The 21,884-nt window shown below is 46.3% G+C and overlaps 1 protein-coding gene and 1 non-coding gene across 5 annotated transcripts in view; one reads left to right on the forward strand and one right to left on the reverse strand.

The window, feature by feature from the left end:
- The window catches only part of Abcc4 (ATP binding cassette subfamily C member 4), a 234,972-nt gene that overhangs the window by 105,891 nt on the left and 107,197 nt on the right, over positions 1-21,884 (reverse strand). For 2 of the 4 annotated variants that reach the window (XM_087584853.1, XM_087584854.1), the window contains 7 exons: positions 19,408-19,504; positions 15,645-15,854; positions 13,916-14,056; positions 13,538-13,575; positions 13,131-13,225; positions 11,237-11,383; positions 2,490-2,660 (listed from right to left, as the gene is read on the reverse strand). In XM_087584853.1, coding sequence (XP_087440979.1) covers positions 2,490-2,660; positions 11,237-11,383; positions 13,131-13,225; positions 13,538-13,575; positions 13,916-14,056; positions 15,645-15,854; positions 19,408-19,504 — 899 coding nt within the window. 4 annotated transcript variants of the gene reach the window in all.
- On the forward strand, positions 603-712 carry LOC120097318 (U6 spliceosomal RNA). Its single transcript, XR_015639246.1, has one exon. It is a non-coding gene; the product is annotated as a U6 spliceosomal RNA (small nuclear RNA).

The raw sequence follows: 21,884 nt of genomic DNA on the forward strand, positions 1-21,884 counted from the left end.
TCGACAGCCAGACTTCTGTCAACTCGGACGCCCAACCAAAAGCCACTGTGAGAATTAAGGGGCTAAAAGATGTTGCCCAATGCCTATCCAAACCTATGAGGCGCCCCCATTCTGCAGCACAAACGCTCACGCTTTGACCCCATCTTGGCACTTAGTAATTTTTAATAAAGAACACCCTGGGAACATTCCTGAACGTTGTCAATTAAATAGCTTTAATCCCCCCACAGCTTCTGGAGCGTGGACGTTAGATGCTCAGACAGTGAGGCAGGGAGGAGATCTGCAGCTCTGCACATGGAGTCCTTGAATTCTCTAGGGGAGGAGAAGCCCTGGGTGTGCTTGCCTGGACAGAAGACCGGATGACTCCTGGAGATAGGAGTTGATCTGAATCTGCGATAATCAGCTGATGTCACAGTGCTCCCTGATTACACAGTGCTCCCTCTCACCACTCTGGCTGGGGATGCCTACACCCGCTTATCTGGTCTGAAACTCAAGGGAGAACGACTTTTCATTACCCACCGCCTATTCACCACCACAAGGAATGGATCACTTTTCCTCCCACCAACATGGCCACATGAAGGCCAGCTTTGAAAAATTGGCATCTCGTGCTCACTTTGGCAGCACATATGCTAACACTGGAACAGTACAGTGACCAGCATGGCCCCTGTGCAAGAAAGAAGTGTAAATTCATGAAGTGCCCCCCCACCCCCTTTTAAATTTAACTCCAGCACTCAGGAGGCAGACGCAGGCAGACCTATGTGAGTTCAAGGCCAGCCTGGTCAAAAAGCTGTTCCAGGACAGCGAGGGCTACACAGAAAAACCCTGTCTCACACAAACAAGCAAGCAAGCAAACAAACAAACACACAAATGGAAAAAAAAAACAGGACAGATAGACAGACGGACGAAAACAGACAGACAAAACAAGAAAGAGAGATGGACAGACGGGCGGATGAAAAAGGGGAAAGTTGGTACTGATGATAGATTGGTGGGACACACTAAACCATGTTTAACTTTCATCTTCCTAAGACAATAAGGGGATCAGAGAGATGTACACGAGCAGTGAGACACGGCTCTTACGATGCCAATACTATCTTGTTCTCCAAAAAAGGAAAAATAAATCCACACCCTGCCCCTTCCAAGTAAGTTCATGATTCTAGGCCATTCTGACTCTCACACAGAGTGAGAATGTTGGAGACCAATCCCAGGCCCTCTGCAGGAGCTGTCAACTGCAGGGCCATCACTCCGGCCCCCTTTTAAAATTACAGGAAAGCAGCGGCTCCCTGTGCTTCTAACTCTTGTTTGGTTGTTTTGTTTTACTCTGTTTTGAGACAGAGTAGGGTTGGTCTCCTACTCGTAAGCACTTCAACAAGAGAGACCATATTAATCATGGTTCTGACTGTGCCATCAAGCACGGCCGATCTGAGTGTGTGGAATTACACTTGTGACAATATATATGTCAGAACAAATACCCAGACGCTAACGTATCTTTGCAAAGGTCTCAGAGCCACAGGTACTGAGTGCTGCTGTTCTTGACTGGGCCTCAGATCTCCAGATCCTAAGCTTCACTGAGCGCAAAAGGAGAGTTGAGGGAGAAATCCCAAACTATCCCCTACTATCCCCTAATACCAAAGTGAGGGAGAGGGGCTGCCGTCCCCCCCCCCCCAGGGCAGGGCTACCTCTGCTAAGGCTGTTTTCACGACATGCTGCACTGTGTATGCTCCTCTTTCCTGCAAAAGCAGACCTGCAGGCAGGATTTTCCCACCAGGAGAGGCTGACTGCATGCAGAATAACGTCTGGCTAAAGATTTCCAAACACCCAGAACAAGTCTAAAATAGACTTTCCAGGTGTTCAGGAGGTTGAAACATTTGCCCACGTGATACAATCTATTAAAATGCAAATGTGAGGGGAAAAAAAAAAGAGAAAGAAATGAAAGCAAAGAGTTTCTAGACCGGAGAACCCGATTCTGCAATAGATAGATAGCTTTTTACACAACCACAACATTTAAATAAACTTCCACTCAAAACGTACTTTGAAGCTTGTCGAGTCTTTCTTCTAGGTATTAAAGGGCTTCTACTTAAACAGGGGGATTTTTTTTTCCCCTCAAAGATTAATCCCGGTTTCCAAGAATGAGAACACTCAATGGATTATGGCTGATTGCAAGATAATATTACGAAGAGGAAAAAAAAATGCCATCGCTTATATTCTAGTTCCTGTCGAGATTTACCAAAGGCACAGAGTGCACGAGATTTATAGAAGGCACAGAGCGCATATATGTCTTCATAAAGGGTAACTCTGGATGCCCCTGCCTTGTTCCTGGGTTGAGCTGTAGCACGGTGACTTCTCGGTGGGTCAAGAAAGTGTCTGTGTCGGAGTAGAGCCCTCTGAATCCGTTCTGACTCGGCAATTGTGATCTTAAACACAGAATCGAGTACTCAAGTTTCCAAACTCCTCCGTCCTCCCACTGGTGTGGTCCCAGTTTGAAAACAATTTACCTGGAAGTGCCAGGAGGAGAACTTCTGGAAACCTTATGACATCAGAGCCAGTCACTGATGTCACGGACGCTTGAAGAGATCCATTCTGAGGCCATGGATGGGGATGACTTAGGTGTCTGTGTGAATCTAGAGCTCCATCCACAACTCGGAAAACCTCCAGTTGTGTCAGTTCTACACAGAATAGAAGAACAGTGTTGCAAGACAGTGTCTGGCTTATTTTTTTGTTTTTAAAAAACAATCTGTTCTCTGTGGCTATTCCGGTTTCCAAACGACTGTGAAGAGGAGGTTTAATAGAAGACGACCAATAAATGCCTTCTTTCTTGTTGGAGGCTAAGGACGAGGGAACTGAAGCGGTCACAGGTCTGTGCACCCTCCAGACAGGAGAGGGAGAACCTCTCAATCTGCTTCCACCTCCCATTCACTATAGCTTGAACACATGTGCCGCTTCAAACGGATGTGCTTCCCTTCTGTTTCTTGGGGCCACACAGTTCATAAAACACAGCCATGAAAATACCCAAACCCTAAGCTATGGAAAGGTTAGGGACATTGAGGCCTGGAAGAACTACATTAGGTATTTGCTAGTTCCTCTTTCTCAGTTGGTAAACATCTAGAGAACCTGGGACAGGCCGTGAATCACAGCTTCCCAAGAACCAGGGCTGGCTTTTCTGTCTGTGCCCTCCCACTCTGTAGACTAGGTCTGCAGTGATCTATTATCAGCCGCTCTTAAGAAAGCAGAACTCAATTGCATATATATACAATGCTAACTGTAAAACAAAAGGCTACGAGCCAATTACCACCAAACTCCATTGTTCTTCCCCGGCCTACTTTAGCGAGATGAGACTGGGCCGGTGAAGACAAAAGAACTTTTCTCTGCTCTATCAAACCAGTATGAGCTTACTCACCAAGGACAAAGCGCCCAATCTTGAGTCTGGGAAATGTGGTAATAAAATAACAGATAAGTCTGGAGACAGCAGGAAGCGCAAAGCCAAGCCGAGGCACAGGTGGTACATACACAATTATCTATCTGCAAGAAACAGAAAGCAAGCAAACAGAATTCTAGCCTAGTAAGTCCTCACTGACTTTCACAGAACACCCCACGCCACGCTTTACTCCAGCCAGACTCTGTCCCTAGCAGCAATACTGATTCACGATGAACTTGGTACAGAACTCCAGTGTTTGCTCTGGAAACACTGCCCCTAAGCAGAGACTTACACTAGGAACATTCCTCAGTATACCTTTTCCTTGAAGCATTTCTGGCTCTAGAACTAACACTAGGGAGAAGTCTTTCAAACTGCAGCCAGGGGGTTGGGGATTTAGCTCAACGGTAGAGCGCTTGCCTAAGAAGCGCAAGGCCCTGGGTTCGGTCCCCAGCTCCAAAAAAAAAAAGAACTAAAAAAAAAAAACAAAAAAAAAAAACAAAAAAAAAAAAACTGCAGCCAGAGACGACCTTGCACCTCCAATCCCAGAGGGCAATGGCCAAGGAGTCATATATGCCTCGCTCTAAATTAGCTGGGGATGTAAACAGCCCGGATTCCAAACCATTGGACGTCTCACAGCATACAGATTAGCATCATGGGCATAGAACTATCCACCTTCAGAGGAGACGGAGTCACAAGGCTAGCATTAAACTCGGATACTAGATACGAATTCGCTAGAAAGGGCAACTATCGTTTTGACAAGAACTATGGCAAACTGGATAGAAGCTGACAAAAAAAAAAATTTTATACCTCATGTGAGATAAAATGTCACAGGCTCAATGATGCCGATATTGAGTTCTTTTTCCCCCCAGTTCGCTCATTGCAAAAAGAGTAACATTTATGATAGAGCAGACAGAGACGAAATATAAGTACACATGCCACATTTAATATATGCCTTAGTGGGGAACAATTTGAAATAATTAAGCAAAATGCTGTCCTTTTAATCTTCTGCAATACAGCATGACCATCGCTTTGAACAAGTTAGCAGCTTCCCAAATCTTATTTTTTAAGTGTTCTCTAGGACAACTGTGAACACAAAGTTCTCTCTCTCTCTCTCTCTGGCTGTGTGTGTGTGTGTGTGTGTGTGTGTGTGTGTGTGTGTGTGTGTGTGTGTGTGTGTGTGGCATGGAGTGGGTGTTTATTTGTTTTGCATGTGTTTGTGTTCACAAGTGTGTATATGGTGTGGGTTTGCATATGTGTGTGTTCAGATGTGTATGTAGTATGTATGTGTGTGTGTACGGTTTGATGTGTGGTTGTGTATGTGTGTGTATGTGTTTGTATGTGTGTGTATGGTTTGATGTTTGATGTGTGGTGTGTATGTGTGTTTGTATGTGTGTGTATGTGTAAGTATGTGTGTATGTGTGTGTGTGTATGGTGTGATGTGTGGTATGTGTGTGTGTGTGTGTGTGTGTGTGGTGTGATGTGGTGTGGTGTGTGTATGTGTTTGTGGTGTGGTGTGATATGGTGTGGTGTGTGTGTGTGTGTGGTGTGATATGGTGTGGTGTGTGTGTGTGTGTGGTGTGATATGGTGTGGTATGTGTGTGTGTGTGTGGTGTGATATGGTGTGGTGTGTGTGTGTATGTGTGTGTGGTGTGTGTGTGTGTGTGTGTGTGTGTGTGTGTGTGTGTAACTAAGCTGCCAGTATTTCCATGCCCAATTTATTATGGAGAAAACAAATAGAGAGCAATAGGAGCATTCTAGCAGATTTAAAATGTATACTAAAACAGTGTAATATTTACCGGCTGCAGAAAAGTACTATAATCATCCCATTTAGAGAGATTACTGATGAAATAACAGCAGCAATCAAACGTATGTAACTATGTAACTATTTAAACTCCTAACAAAGGCTTTTATTATGCTATTAGCAGTAAATGGGCAACACCCATAAAATATCACTTAATATCACCCCCGATAAGAGTTTAAGTACATATAGCCATTGTTATGTGAAAAAACATTATTTTTGATACGTGACAGCTTGACAGGAATTAATTACCACACCTGCCTCAAACCATTAGCTATTTCATTCAAACCAGAAAAAATAATATTTATGTGGCCACTGCGGATCACGATGATCAACACGATCTTTTATGTAATCCTTTTGTACTCCCTCACGTTTGTTATTATTAACAAGGAAAAAAATGAGACAGGGAATGTGTGTTTTTGTTTTGCAACAAAGCTTTTCTGACGATGACTAACTTCTTCCTTTGAACAGAAAAAGCCCCTTTACCTAACTCATGCACGCGCAAATATATTCTTTACATTGCGCATAAAGCAGGGAAAAAAAGGTTTGTTTGTTTGGTTCTTGTTTTGTTTTGTTTTTAAACCCATAGGCCTTATGCCAGAATTAAAGCCAACGTGGGCAGGGTGAGCCCACAGAAGCTGCCAGGGCGCTGTTGATTCTTATTTTCAATTTCTTATAGCTCATCTGCTCTCAAGGAAGAGAAAGCGTCATCTCTTGCAGCCATATCCACAGCAGATCTCACTTGAAAGGAAGCGGAGGGAAGGATCTGGCATGGACGGGCATCTCTGCCATTTCCAGCACCATTGCTGACTATTTATGTTGGTGCCAAAGGATGACTCCGGTGAGATATTTTAACACGAAGCCGTGCCTTGTAAATCGCCTGAATGGAGCTGTGTCAAAACACCTACCATAAATCAGAGGTTTTAAGACCAGTATTTCTTGTTTAAACATGTTACCTGCTCAGCAGAAGCACTTGTGTGAACAGGCATAGATTAATGTGTGCTAAGCAGAGGCATTTTACCTCCACATGTATAGAGCTATAATTTAACAGGCCTATTATTGTCAAGGTAATTTTGACAGTGCTGTATTATACTTGTTAAAATGTGCATTTAGCACTAACTCCAGTGGTCACTGGGACTGAATAAACACACGGGTATCCTGCAATTAGATTTCTTCTCTATTGAGGACTTTCTTCTCTTGCTTTCCTGGCAAAGGCAAGGTGTGTTGACAATTGATTTAATAAATGCTCCAGCGAGACAGCCTTTCTGATGGTACAAACCGCTCACTGTGTGGCTTCAACTCTCTTCACTTCTCCAGGACGTTTTTGGTTTTTTTTTTTTTTTTTTTTTTTTTTTGGCAAACGTACCTGGATTCTGAGGACTCCCTTTCTGGGCTGGGGAAGGAGGACAATAGTGAGACCACTGACAGCCCTCCTCCCAGCCCCTTCCAGGATACACAGCCTAAGGCAGGGTAGTTTATGTTTGTGATGTCATCTACCAGCCCAGTTCCCACTGGATCCAGCTGTGACTCTTAATCGTCACACTATCTCTAGATTTTTTTTTTTATTAGGATGGGAATGAGAGGGTCTAAAAGTCTAGGACTATTAGAGACGTTCTCAATTAAATATAATTATACTATTTAAAATGTATATTTAAGTAACAGAAGTCAGTGTATTTCTTTTGCCCCCCGTTTTCCAGTATTTTATTTCTCACACACTTAACCAAAAATGGTGACACAAACTGATACTTTTTTCCTACACTTTGTAACGCACACACACAGGTGCATACGCAGCACTGCGGAAAAGTCTGTCATGTGAATGAACATATAGACCACCACCCAAGACGAACTCTGCCTCCCAGAGAAAACAGGCAAGCACGTCAGCCAGCACCAGCAACTCTATTTCTCCCAGGCCGACTGACAAATTAAGGCCAAGTGGGTATGTCTATGAATCTGAAGTTAATGCAGCCATCCACACTCAGTGTGACCAAAACTGGGCAGCAGAAGATAGGACCACTACTGGCCACTCTCCTGTCTCCAAAAGCAAAAGGGGAGGCTGGGTGACTACATAGAATAAAAGGGCTGTGGCCTCAGACATCATCGTGGAAATGAAACCCAAGCTCCCTCCCGCCCCCAACTCATGCTTTCATGGGAAAGCAACAGTAAGTCAGACTGACCCTGTAGGAAATAAAATCCAGTCAAGAGCTCACTTTCTGCTTATTCCAGAGTCTAAATCCAGAAACTCTTGAGTGGGAATCAAAATCCCCTGAAATGGTAGATGTTTTCAGGCAACATGTGAAGAGTTCTTTAACGCAGCTTAGACAACCTGGGCTTGTAGATGACTTCACCAATATAAACTAGGCTGAATTAGACCGTGCATCCCGGAGGTGCCGAAAGGTTTGACTAAATCGGTGGTTTGACTAATGTTCCCTTCGCAATAAATGGCAAAAAAAAAAAAAAAAAAAAGCCTTTTAACATTTTCTGTCGAGTCTCACAAGGGGCACAGACACAAACTAGGAGAGGGGAATTTTCCAAGAAAGCAGTAAGAGCAACCCCAAGTCTTCCCTGCAGTGCTCTGGGGCTCTGCCCCTGCAATTCTGCAGCTCATGCTGCCCTCTTGTGTTCAACTCTAAAAGGAGCCCGGCTCCTGGCAAGGAAAACCTGTTGGGTTTCACTGCATTAACACCCTCGATCCAGGGTCTGTGTGGCCTGTTTATTAAGATTTTCTTGACCTGAAGTGCTAACACAGAAGGTCAGTGTTGATGTGGAAGATCAGGGCTGCAGCTGAGATCCAAGGCCCTGGGACAGATGTAAGGGCTAACCCCCCCCCCAAAAAAAAACACCTCAAAGGAGAAAGGGGTGGGAGAGGAGGGGGCTGAGAAGGGAAATAAGTGAAGAGGAAGGGGGAGAGCTGGCTCTTGGTAATCTAAGGCCAACACCGTTTTGGTTCAAAACTGGCCCTAACTATGAACTTGAATCAAGATTACACAGTAATGGCCCATATTGTATAAACCCACCTACACTAACTTTGCACACTCACACACGGATCTCACTGGGAGAATAGTGTCACATCTTATGACTTAAGAGAGGTGTGGGCCTTGGCTATCAGCCTATAGGATGCAGACGCTGGTTCTGCAATGTCAGCAGGCAGAAGGAGCCTGTACCTTTAGGGCTGACCCCACTCTCTCCTTTAGATAACACTCAGTGAACTTGGGACAAAGGCTCGGGAGCCAGTGTTTCAAGCAGCCTCCATGGAAAGCCTGCATCTGTGGACAAGGGCAAATGCTACCCGCTGATCAGCTCCAGAGGGGAGGTCTGGGAGGACACGGGCCAACAGATAACACTCCTGGGTAGAGAGCATGGCAAGTCCTATGACTGAAAGACCAAGACCTGTTTAAATCCCAGCATCCGGTCTCCGAGAACATTCTGACACAGGTAGAAACCAGAACACACGGAAGGGCCAGATCTCGGATCCCAGCTGGTTTAAGACGCATCAGAAGTGGTGAGAGGCTCTGTAGGGGCAGAGCTATGAGGGTCCACCTCACTTCTGTACCAATGTCCTCCTGTGTCTCACTTGCTAGACACTGGATGCTGACAAACATCTTCCTAATCTCCTTGTGCTACCTAAAATCTGGGAGGATGCCGGGATGCAGCGGTGGTGAGACAACTCCAGCTGATCTCAGGGGCTCCCGAGAGCTGTCTCTGAAGGAACACCTTTTAAAGACATGTTTCTGGTGTCTTTACATTGCTCAGCAAACATGCTGTGTAACCGAGAAGGCATGACACAGAGCAGACACTTCTGTACACACTGTGTGGTACATAACCACTACAGTACATACGTAATTAATGGTATAGACTACGGATATCATAATCCATAGGCTTGTGTGTGTTATCTCTTCGCCATTTTAAAATGGGCAGAGGGGTTGGGGATTTGGCTCAGTGGTAGAGCGCTTGCCTAGCAACCGCAAGGCCCTGGGTTCGGTCCCCAGCTCCGAAAAAAAAGAAAAAAATAAATAAAATGGGCAGAATTTTGCTCAAATGAGAACCTAAGTCTTAAAACATCTTAAAATGTGTTTTCAGTACTCCACTAAAAAGACTATGTTTGGGGTTCACTAAGGGCTCCGTTTTCATTGAAGAAAAGGAGTCCTGCCAATGGACACAGGACGGAGAAGCAAAACAAATGCTTCTGACTTGATATAAGATTAGTTACCCAAGATTTGGCTGGGCCCTAAATCCCTCAATCAATAAGAAAATCGGTACCAGGAAAAGCGGATGGGTCTGGAACATGAAGTGCCTGGTTAGGAGGACCAGACGCAGAGTCAACACAGCACAGCCTGCTAAACGGTCCGGGTGTACGGATAGCTCTCAGGTTCTAGGAAAGCTGAGAGGCTACATCGCTCATAGCACCAAATCCTCCAGGTACCTCCTGACCACAGCCCCAGCCAGACTGTGTATGCCAAGCCTGGTTCACTGTTCTTTGGGCTCTACCTCGTGCCCAGAGTAGACGCAGTATCTGTGGGATTGATGCATACGTGACGGTTTCTGGAATGGCCTTATTTAAGTCTCACAACAGTCATGTAAAACAGGGAAGGGCAAGAACACTGAGCATCAGGACCTGTCGTTATACTCGTTCGCTGGGGACTGATGGTGGAGCTGGACCCACTTGAAGCATGGATCCTCTCTCACCTGCTTAAGTCTTAGTTTTTAATAAGATGGGGACAGTGCTCCCGTTTCACACAGGTGAATGCCAAGGCATGGGGAGACAGAGTACCTGACCTGTGAGCCCTGTCGTAGCCATAACCAGCAATTCTCACAGGGAGCTAGTGCTAAGATGGCCACCAGCGCTGGGGTCTATCTTTCTAACCAGCATACCCTACTTTGAAAATTGCTCATCTGATACAATCCAAATGCTCTGCCCTTGATCCAGCAGCTACTTAATGGCAGCCATGGCCATCTGTGTTCCCTACGCAACAGGTCCCATTCATTGATTACCTCCTGCATAAATGAAGCTGCCCCAAGCCCCCCACCCCCCATTGACCCCTAGGTGACCAGAGTCTGTGGTGATGACTAATACTTTCTAGGAATTTGGACCACGGAGCTTCCTGCAGAAGCAAGTGGGTCATGGGACCATCGTGGGGACCTCTATCCATTCGCGCAAAGACACTGAGTACATGGGAATCTCTTCAGCACGAAGACTCTTGTCAGGCAGCTGAAGAGCACTTGGAAGCCAGAGTCAAGAGAGCCATGGGCGATGGTAAAATAAAGAAGGAAAGTGGGGGTTGTCGTTCATTTTTAAAACAGCGTTAAAGTCAATGACGTAGCACAAGCCAGAGTCATCTCAACACTTGTGAGGAAAAGGCAAGAGAGCTGTCATCGGTTCAGGGTCAGCCTGCGCTCCATAGTGACATCCAGTCTAGCCAGGGTTACAGTAGCAAGATACTACCTCATAATAGCAAATCACAAATATTTACGTTATATAATAATAAATGAGACAATAGAAAATTTATTAAAGGGTGACCACACTTTGGGGGTTTTAGATATATCTTCAATACCAGTCAAGTCAACCTCACAGTCAAATCCACAAGTCCACGGCAGGAACGGTACCCACCCCCCAAGACAAGAAGCAAGTGCACTACCCCTCATTTCCTGCTCAGATACCGTTCCTCCTGGTGAGACCCTTTAAGAGGTGGTATAGGCCAATGCTGCATAAACGCAGTACATGTCTTAGAAACTGTGCAACTACACTCGGCCCGCAAGTTACGCAGGGAGCTCTGTGAGACGCACGGCCACTGGATTCACAACTCATTCTGCAAACTGAATGTCTGGGTGCTGTTACACACCCACATGCACCGAGATAACTCTATGTGACGGACACTCAGGTTTCCCACTGTAGGAGAAAAGTATGGGGAAAGCTTCCTGCAGAGAACAAACAGACACGCAAGATGTCTCCTCTTTCGAAGACCGGAATGCCGTCAGATCCTCGAGGCGTGCGTGCGTGCGTGCCTTACCGGGGACCTCGGCAGCTGACTTACCTATTGGATTTCTATCGAAGAACAACACCGGTGCCTTCAGGATCGACTCGAACATCCTGTTGTGCAGAGTCTGGGAAGCATTCACAAGGACATAGAACACCAGCAGGGATCTCGCTATGCCAAAGAGGACTGTGACCGCAGTTAAACCTGAAATAAAGGAAGATCAGGATCTGGAGAAAAGGGGACACTCCATCTCCTTCAACAATGCTACGGTAGGTTATGCAGTTCTTAAAGATAGCTCTGGTCTTTTCCATACACGTCCAGGTGCCAAATAAATACGATGCACGTTTATAAAACACACAGATAAAACCTAAAGTGTTTTTTTTCTCACTGAATGGAAAATAAGTATGCGGGGGTGGGGCGGATAAAGCATAAACTGCGGGCTTTAAAAACGAATTGCACGTCCTACTGAAAAAGCTCGGAGGGAATGTTTCTCCCTCCATACCCCAGCTGTTATTTACAGGTCCCCAAACCTAACACTGGGGTGGGTTCTGATGCCAACATGGGCGCTCGCAGGGAGGATGAATTTGAAAAGACCGCCTTGGGTTGCACAGAGGAAAACTTTTGAATGGCAGAACTGTGAGAACATATGACTCGTGCTTCCACACGAGATAGCTGAATAGCCAAGTAATCACTCAACCTGTGTCCCACATAAACATCCCGCATTTTAAAGGGGCAGTGTTTAAACTATGCGTTCAACTCAGGCACTCCTGTAAAACCACCCTGCGCAGATAGGTGTGTGTGGTGAGGACGCCACATCTTCACACACAGCGGGCAAGCGCTCTGCCTTGAGCTACACCACCCATCTCTGCTCCCCTAGTATTTATTAGCTTTCAGCTCACATTGCTACAAAGACTGGGAAGAGCTGATGTGGTAAACAAGAGTTGCCTTTAACTACACAGCTCTAACCCCGGGAGCTACACCGGCCTCTTCCTTGGCCGCCCATCCTACTTGAGTGCATAACGGATCTATGTCCCTTTAGGTTTTGCATAGCCTGCCAGTGGGGATGGTAACCAGTCAATGGGTTTAGGTTTCTTTGCAAGAGTTCAACAGAATAAGTCCCAAACCTCGGCGAATGGGTTCTAGCAGATAATTCTCTCTACCCAAGGAAAGCCTGCGTGAGTGTTTCCTGTGGGAACTCTTGAAATTTTAGACGAGGATTTTCTTTCCTAAAAGTGATTCTGCACGCATTTCCAGGCGCTCTTGTGAAAACAGAGTATACAGCGTTACTATTGGTCTGGCAAACGAAATGTTAAATTAATCACACAGTTGGGGACGTGATAGCATTGTTGGTCTCCAGGTAGGAAAGAGAAGGAGTTTTAATTCCTACACACTGGGTTTCTCCCTGCTTAGCCACTCTCTGGTAATTAGTGAAGCCCGAGAGACGAGACGTATGCTGTAGGGAGCTTTGCGTACCTGTGAGGGGATAATGGTTTTATTTGGGGGCCTCGATGCCAGAGGATTCCATCCACGTTCAACAAAGGCCTGTGATTATTCAGTAAGAATTGGAACAATCCAAGCCGCGGGGTGGGGATCCGTTTCTAATCCGCCTGCCCATCCTCGTAATAATGATATAAGATTTAGCTAAAGCGACCTATTAGAATAGACAATAGCCAGGCATTTCCAGTGGCTGGTTTTCCGAACTCTCCATCCGAGTTTAACTTTCAAAATCCGGTACAGAGCAAATTAAGAGCCTCCATTCATCCTCTTTTCTTCTGGTAGATTTTTTTTTTAAAAAAAATAATTATTCTAATTAATTCACAGAGTAAATGTGACTGAGTCCCCTAATCTGCTAAGACGGTGCTGAATTACTCCTCGGAGCTCTGGTTACCCGCACAGGCTCACCGTGAGCACCTCAGGCCCTCATGCAATAGTCCAAAGGACGACACTCTACCTGTGTAAATCCCTAAGTACCAGCTGAGATCGAGGGTCCCGGTTACATTCCCGTTCGCGTTTTTGGTGTCATTCAGGGCACCTTGCCTATTCGCCCTATGGAAGGAACACGGGATGGAAAAAGTTAGGAAGGTATAGGTTGGGTAAAAACGAAACAAAAGGAACCTCAGCGTAAGAACAATGTCTTAGGCCAGAAAGCAATTCTTGGCTCACACAGTGCTTTAATGCATCTGCCTTTTCAGTTTCGAATCTTCCCTTTTTCTCTTCGGGTGACTACCGGTTAAAAGAGAAGACCCGACAGACCCTACCGACAGACCCCACCTCTTCCTAAAACTCAGGGCAACATGAAGCCTCCGGTGGAGCTACCTGGGGATCATACAGCCTTTAATTCAGACCGGAAGAACTCACCAGTGGGAAAGCCACCAGTCCTGAAGAACGTAGAAAACCTGTGGAGGGGAAGCAAGACGGAGTTGGCACGACTCGAGTGACTTCCGAACTCGAAACTCAAAATTACTAAAGACGCGGGAAGGCGGAGGAGGCTTCCAGAGCATTAGGGGGGTCCACTGGCTCAGGTCTGTGCCTAACCCAATTCCCAGAGAAGTCATCGGTAAGCCCTTGTAAGGAAACCTCACTGTTTTCCTCTATGCCATCCTCGACTCAGGTTTGCAACACTCTGGGCTGCTCCCTGCCCGGCAGCACTCCCCACCCCCACTGTAAACCCCAACGGAACGGCACGGAGCATGGAGCGTGTAAATACCATGGGAGGGCATGGGTGTCATTATATACCTGACCCATCAGGTTAAGCAGAACGAGGAAAATAATGAAAAACCAGGATGCGCCTGCAGAGAAGTAGTTCTTGTAGGCCTTGAAGCCGATTCTCCCTTCTGAACGGCTCTCCTCGGGTTGAGCTGCCTGAGTATTCTCTGCCTGCGAAGGGAAGAGGAGCCTTCAAGCGCTGACTACTGAGGACGGACGATGCAGGGAAACGGGAAACGGGCAAGTGTGGGAGAACAGGTTGGCCATGGAGGCTTAGCCGGGGGAAGGCTCTGAACTCAACAGCAGCGCCAAAGACAGCAAGAACAATGGCCGGATGGCTCAAACTGCTAGCCAAGTGAAGTAGCTGCACTGAAACGCTACGACAGAGGGAGGACAGCACGTCCACTTACACCGGAATCACCCAGAGCTCTCAGGTTTGGAGACTGAGGGCGTGGAGAGCAAAGACAGCTGCGTACATAGTCAGACCTGATAAGTTTGGGTTCTGCACTCACAAACTGAAAATGTTCAGAGGGGAACACAGTCGTCAGTACTGAACATGTGTGGATGCTTCTCTTGGCCGAGATTCCCTAGTAATTCCATGTATCAAGTGTTGATACAGCATTTATATTGTACTGTGAGTTATAAGTAGTCTAGAGAGGCTGTGAAAGATACAAAAGTACCCAGGTTACCTATACATACGCTGCTTTGACATAAGCAACTTGAACTCCCTCGAACCTTGCTATCCTTGGGGGTCCCAGACCCAAACCCATGCCAGGCCAATGCCAAGGGATGACCGACCTCCCTCCCTCCCTCTCTCCCTCCCTCCCTCCCTTCCTTCCTTCCTTCCTGAGACAGGGCCCCAGGCTGGCCTCAAACTCAGTGATCCTCTTGCCTCTGCCTCCTGAGTGCACCACCAGGTGGCCAGGCTGACTTTCTATCTAAAGGAGTACTGGTGTGTACTTGCTTGAAAGCCTCTGGTGTGGTGCAGACATATGAGCTAAAGATCTACAATGGATCTAAGCCGACTACTGGTCACTCGGTCATGAATGAGATGTGGCCCTCAGACTCATAAGGAAGAAAGGGAACTAACTCTAAAGGTCTGTCGTGGGCTACGTTACCAGCTCTGTGTCCTTGACTAAGAAAAAAAGCATCAAAAGGCCAAGTAACTCCTGTCAGCCACCTACGTTGTCAATGTCCTACAAATAACTAAACGTAGTGGATGTGTCGTGAACACAGCAAGACCCTAAGACAATGGTACCACCAGAAAACACAGATACTTACATTGTGATTTGTAACAGTAGCACAATTACAGTTGTGAGGTATCAATGAAAATAATTTTATGTTTGGGGGAATTTTATGACACGAGGAATGGTACTAAAGAGTCACACAGCGTAAGGTCAGTTATGAAGCACTGCTCTAAGGTGTTCTTTATATTCGTTCTCTGGATGCAAAAGCTAAGATTTGCCTGTGGTAAATCCTAAACTTCAGACGTCCACCAGTCACGCAGACCTTTGGAATTTCTCGTGGCGTAGCCAGTCTAGATGTCTGTGAGGTCCTCCCCTACACCCAAGGGCAGGCTGCAGCCAGGGCGGTTCCCCTACCCTATTGGCAGCTTCATTCTTACCAATGACATTTCATAACACCTTAGAGTCACAGGTCCGACTCCAGGACAAATGCAATTGCCACCAGCAGAGCTAACTAAAAGGATTACAAGGTCTGTAAGAGCAGAAAAGAACCAGGTTACACGAGATGAACTCACATCTTGGGCATCTGGGACCCCGTCTTTCAACGAGGGTCTGGATGACTGTTGAGACCAAATCGAGGCCTCGGAGAAGGTTCGGTTCCTGAGTGTCGGTGTTCCTGGGACAGGGGAGGGCTCTGCTTCCTCATTTTCCTTCTTTAGCAGGGAACCGAAATCTACACCAGACTTCAGAAACTCGGTGTAAGTCCCCTTCTGCACCATTTCGCCCTAAGACAAAAGGAATTCCAGGGGTAGATATTTGTACTTGATAACTCCAACTGGCCAACGTCAACTCGCCAAAGTAGCTGGCCTTAAGTTGTGACTGCTCTTGGGTCGGCAATCCTGGTTGACAAGTATGTAGTAGCTCGACTTAGCCACCCAAGTGAGAACCCTGCTGTCTGCCAAATCCTAGGTGCTCCGCGATATAAAACCAACTTGTCGTTGACCCAATAATGATCCAAACACAACAGACACTAAAGGAAGCAAAAGGCGTAGACGGTGAGAGAACCCACAGTTAGGGGGCGTCTAGTGAGTATCTCTGCTCACACAGGATGAACCTTAGCTGGCGCCCCCTCTGGGACAAGGCAAGTGCAATCTTCCTTGTCTTAGACCAAAACTTGCGGGTTGGGGATTTAGCTCAGTGGTAGAGCGCTTGCCTAGGAAGTGCAAGGCCCTGGGTTCGGTCCCCAGCTCCGAAAAAGAAAAAAAAGAAAAAAAAAAAAAGAAGCAAAACTTGCCCACAAATGTAAGAACCTCACCAAAGACCCAACATCCCACATAACATCTAATCAGGTGGTTTCTTCCTGACCAAAGGAAGTAATGTGCAAACATCTTCACAATAGTTTATTCCATGAAGAGAGACACAAAGGATTTGTCTAAAGTCACAAATGAATACTGGGGCGAAATCCTGGGGATGCTGAATCAAAGGGGTGAAGTGAAAATAGGTCACTTCCTCCTGGGCCCTGGGCCCCACCTACTCATCTGTCCTCCCCCTCTCCATCCTGCTCAAGGTGAGCCACAGAGGAAACCCCCAGTGCTGCTGGGTTGCAGCTACCTTGTCCTGTGGCACATAGAAGGTAAGACTCCATTTGTAGAAGGTAAGACTCCATTTGCACACTCGTTAACGTAATCACACCCTTCCTCCCAGGATCAGTTAGACTCCTGAGGAAACTACTGGTACACAGGGCATTTCCTGAGAATACAAGCTTTAAAAACTCAGAGAGGGGACCAAAGGGGCTGCCATCCTCTGTGCTGTTAGACCAGGGCCAGACTAATAATAAAAGCATGTCCTCGTTTCTCCAGGTCCCTGTTAGTGGGTGAATAAACTGAAAATAAAACGCTCGATATGCAGGAGGCAGGATCTCAGAAAATCGCCAGGCAGGTGACCATTTACTACTTACTGACTCTGCAGGGAGAATATTCAGCTCTCTGCACCTGAAATTAATTGTTTTCCAGCTTGAGGAATCTGAGCGCCTCTTCCCAGGGGGATAGGAAACGGCTGACACACTAGGTCGTTGCTGAGGGGGTAGTCATCCTGCCTTCTATAATCTTCTTTGTGGGGAGAATCTATTTGACGGGGACTTTGACTGGCAGCTTCCTCACCTCTCTTTGGTTAAGTACCAAGCGTTAAGTACCAAGGAGGCACTAGAGGACCTCTGTAGGGTCTCTACTGTCACCACACAGACTCCACACTGTTCATCCAAACACGCCAGGTAATCTCCTTCTCTAGTGCCTGCCTCAGATGCCCCTCCTCAGGTAAAGGCGTAGCAGCCTTATTTTCCTGTCAGTGTCCCGTGAGCCTCATCACCTACTCTGAGTGGAATGGAGGTCCTAAGGTGGCAAGGGATCATGGAACATGCTTCTGAATCGTGAATCAGCGCTCGAAAGCACTTGTGCAGGGTACCGTCAGGTGGCCACAGTGGCCAGGCAGCCCTGAACGGGAGCTACTCACACGCTCACTGTTTTTGTTGTGAAAGATACTCTTTAGGCAAATAGTAGATGACAATCCAGGATATATGGGAGATAACTTCCAAATTATCTACTGTACCTTAGGTCTTGAAAAGACAAAACAAAAACGTCAAAGAACGCTGTACCTTTATCATCATTCATCTCCCTAGAGCAGCTTGCAAATTTGAGAAATTGATAATCTGTATGTATGAGGCCTAATGCAACTGACACGTCTGCTTCCTGCTAGGGTCTCCCTTGTTATTATCTGCCTGCCTGCTTCCTTGCTTGTTTGCTTGCCTGCTTGCTTGCCTGGCTGCTTGCTTGTTTGCTTGCCTGCCTGCTTGCTTGTTTGAATGCTTGCTTGCTTGCCTGCCTGCCTGCTTGCTTGTTTGAATGCTTGCTTGCTTGCCTGCCTGCCTGCTTGCTTGTTTGAATGCTTGCTTGCTTGCCTGCCTGCCTGCTTGTTTGAATGCTTGCTTGCTTGCCTGCCTGCCTGCTTGCTTGTTTGAATGCTTGCTTGCTTGCCTGCCTGCCTGCTTGCTTGTTTGAATGCTTGCTTGCTTGCCTGCCTGCCTGCTTGCTTGTTTGAATGCTTGCTTGCTTGCCTGCCTGCCTGCTTGCTTGTTTGAATGCTTGCTTGCTTGCTTGCCTGCTTGCTTGTTTGAATGCTTGCTTGCTTGCCTGCCTGCCTGCCTGCCTGCTTGTTCGCTTGCTTACTTGCTCGCTTGCTCGCTTGCTTGCTTGCATGCTTGATTCCTGGCTTGCTTGCTTAAATGCTTGCTTGCTCGCTTAAATGATTGCTTGCTTATTTGAATGCTTGCTTGCTTGCCTGCCTGACTACCTGCTTGCTTGCTTTGCTTGCTTGCTCACTTGCTTGCTTCCTTGCTTGCTTGCTTAAATGCTTGCTTGCTCACTTGCTTGCTTGTTTGAATGCTTGCTTGCTCGCTTGCCTGCCTGCCTGCCTGCCTGCCTGCTTGCTCACTTGCTTGTTTGAATGCTTGCTTCCTTGCTTGCTTGCTCACTTGCTTGCTTGCTTTGCTTGCTTGCTTGCTCACTCAGTTCCTTGCTTGCTTGAATGCTTGCTTGCTTGCTTTGCTCACTTGCTTGCTCACTTGATTGTTCCCTTGCTTGCTTGTTTGCTCACCTGCTTGCTTGCTCACTCACTTGCTCACTTGCTTGGGGGAGTACAAATCTGGCTCTGAACTCTCTACATAAGAAAACCTTGAACTTCTGATCCTCCCGTCTCTACCTCTGAGAATACAAAGGTGCACCAAGACATCCAGTGTATGTGTGCTGGGGATGCAACCCAGGCCTTTGTGTATGCCAGGCATACTCTCTTCCAACGGGGCCACATCCCCAGACCTCATATCGATATCTCTAAAAGTCCTTTGGATATCTTCAAAGATGTGAACCTCACCTCTAGGAAACAGACGTGAAATTAAGGGAGGGAAGGGAGCTTCCTAGCTTCCTGAGGAGTCCCTGGAGAACAGCCTGATCGGAAGCCCCAGTTTCAACACACCTGAGGTTCTAAGCTGGTTCAGTAGACATCTAAGTTACTCACACCCATGACGTGCCTTCAAGAAACCTGCAACCTTGCTGTTGGGTCTGTTTTACTTTCTTCTCAAGGGCATTTCTTTCTCTGAATGCCATTGCTTAAAATGTGTATTAAAATCTCCTAACAAACTCTGAGTGTGCTTTTAAAAAAGGGAATTACTGGGGTTGGGGATTTAGCTCAGTAGTAGAGCGCTTGCCTAGGAAGCACAAGGCCCTGGGTTCGGTCCCCAGCTCCGAAAAAAAGAACCAAAAAAAAAAAAAAAAAAAAGGAATTACTTACATCTTTTAGTATGAGGATGTGGCTTGCAGCTTTGAGGTACTGTAACTGGTGAGTCACTAAAATGGTGATCTTCTCGTGCAAAGTCTGGCAGATACACCTGCAAACGGAAGCCACCGGAAGAGAAAGCACATTAGCAGGGCTCTCCCAACTGCACACAGATGCCCAAGCCATAGTGAGAAAAGGACAACACACTAAGAGTGTGGATTTTTAAAAGATGTTTAAAGACAAATTAAATACTGGAGAGAGAGCAGTTAGCGTTCACTGCTTTTGCAGAGTAACCAAGTTCTCTTCTCACCGCCCACACTGGCAGCTCACTACGGCTATAATAACTTCTTCTGGATTCTGAAGACACATATACGTACGTGCATGTAACCACAGAGACACACCTACAGAATTGAAAAGTCATAGAAACAACTCTTAAAAATCACATACAAAAATTAATTAATAGTCTGGGCTAAGGGTTCAAGCCCACTAGCAGGCACCTGAGCCCTTCTCTAACGAAGTTTGAAAATCGGACAATGTAAAAGGCTAGGGCTGCTAATTTTACTTCGGAAACTCAGTTTAACAATTATGCAAATGCATGTATTATATGACCCAAAAAATGAAATTTGTATGGCCCTTGATAAGAGCAGTTAAACAAAATAGGATACAAAAACACAACTAAAATTCTTGTTATCTTACTGCGATATGGGAATTGAAGACGTACATCACGTGAAAATGTGGCTATATCTTGCTTAGACGGCCACATAGGCGAGTGCTTACCATGATCAATAGAAATTGCTAGGAGCTAGGGATAAAACTCAGTTGGCCAAGCACATGCCTAGCATGTAAAAAGCCCTGGGTTTGAAATTCAGCATCACATAAACTGTGGTTGTGCATCTCGGCAATCCTAGTAGTGAGGAGGTGAAGAAGGGAGGAGTTAGGAGTTCAAGGACATCCTCCTCAGTATAGCAAATTTGATGCCAGCCTGGGCTACATGATACTCTGTCTTAAAACAACATCATCATCAACAACAACAACAAAATGAATAATAAGAATAAAAACAAGTAAAGCCCTTAGAACCTCCGATACTTTTACTTTTACCGATGTGCATCTGCCAGCCTCTTCCTAAATAAGGATGGGTAGAAAAGTCAAAGAGGAGGCCACACCCAGTCTCTACACAATCCGACCCCACCCCCACTCTGGGAGCAAACTATCTTAAGGACGAAAACGTCCAAATCTTAAAAGGGAAGGCGTCAATGATGTCAGTGTACAACCTCTGAGGTTGTGAATGTTGCCTTCCAAGTGTATCCACATTCTCGCAGCAAGCCCAGGGGAGCCCGGCCTCAGCACACCCTCAGATAAGGAGCCGGCCAAGGCCATCACCCCTCGAGCTCCTACATTGGCAGTCCTCACCCAGAGCAACTGGCAGGGCTGCAGGCCATAACCTGGCAGACTTTGGCTGTCAGGTGGAGATCCATGGAAAGACGTGGACTCAAGCCCTTCAAATCTCTGTTTACCAGTCCCGTGAGGAGAGCCCAATGGGAATTGGGTCTCACCCTCCTCACCCCGTCCCTGTTTCTCTGCTTCTGGCATTTGGTCTGACGTGCTAGTTTTACAGCCGGCTAATGGGTGGCATCACTTGCCGAAGTCTTAAAAGGTTGCAGGGACTTGGTCTATCTGTTTAACCTCATCCCCAAGGAGTCTTGGGGAACTTGAGCAGGGGGACAGCTGTCCTTTCCAAAGTACAGGTGACTCCTGTAGAGCCAATCAGGTGGCCCAAGAAACCATCAGTCCAGAGATGGGACTGACCGCTGACCCGTCCCAGGGTTTCTCTGAAAAGGCAGGCACCTGTAGTCTACACTTGGCAATACTTCAGCAAACCACATACTGTACTGGCAGGGCCAGGGCCAGGGCACTGCGCTGCCACAAGGGGGCAGTGGCCCCACCTCCAGGTCAGTTCTCAGGCACACAGGTGTTGGTACCAGGACTGAAACCTTCAGATTCTATTGGGCATATTTCCTTGTTAGGAATGAAGGACAATTCTCCCATTTTTGAGCCATTCTTTTGTCAATTCTACAAAATTGCATGTAACTTTATAAATATTTTTAAAAGATACAGTTTTGTAAATATTTAATATTCTGCTAATTTGATTTTGAATTGTAAATGTCAAGTATTCGGTTTTGGGGGGTTTTATGTTTTATTATACTTTGTTAAAAGGAAAAAATTGTACATTTTAGACTGTTTTTATGAGTAAATTTAATGTACGGAAAATAAAAATTTAAAAAACTAAAAAAAAAAAAAAATCTCTGTCTACTCTTACCTAGCTGGTTACTAAATCTCAGGGAACCTTCGTTTCTTCATCTCAAACCTAAGGCTGCTTCTCCGAGAAGATAGCTTTCATACTATTGGAGGGTGCTAGGCAAACTTCCAAAGAAGGGAAGCAATCCCCAATCCCACCCAGCAATGCCTATACACTATGACAACCAGCTCTGCCT

Source organism: Rattus norvegicus, chromosome 15, assembly GCF_021556685.1.
Source record: "Rattus norvegicus strain SHRSP/BbbUtx chromosome 15, alternate assembly SHRSP_T2T, whole genome shotgun sequence".
NCBI classification, from domain to species: Eukaryota; Metazoa; Chordata; class Mammalia; order Rodentia; family Muridae; genus Rattus; species Rattus norvegicus.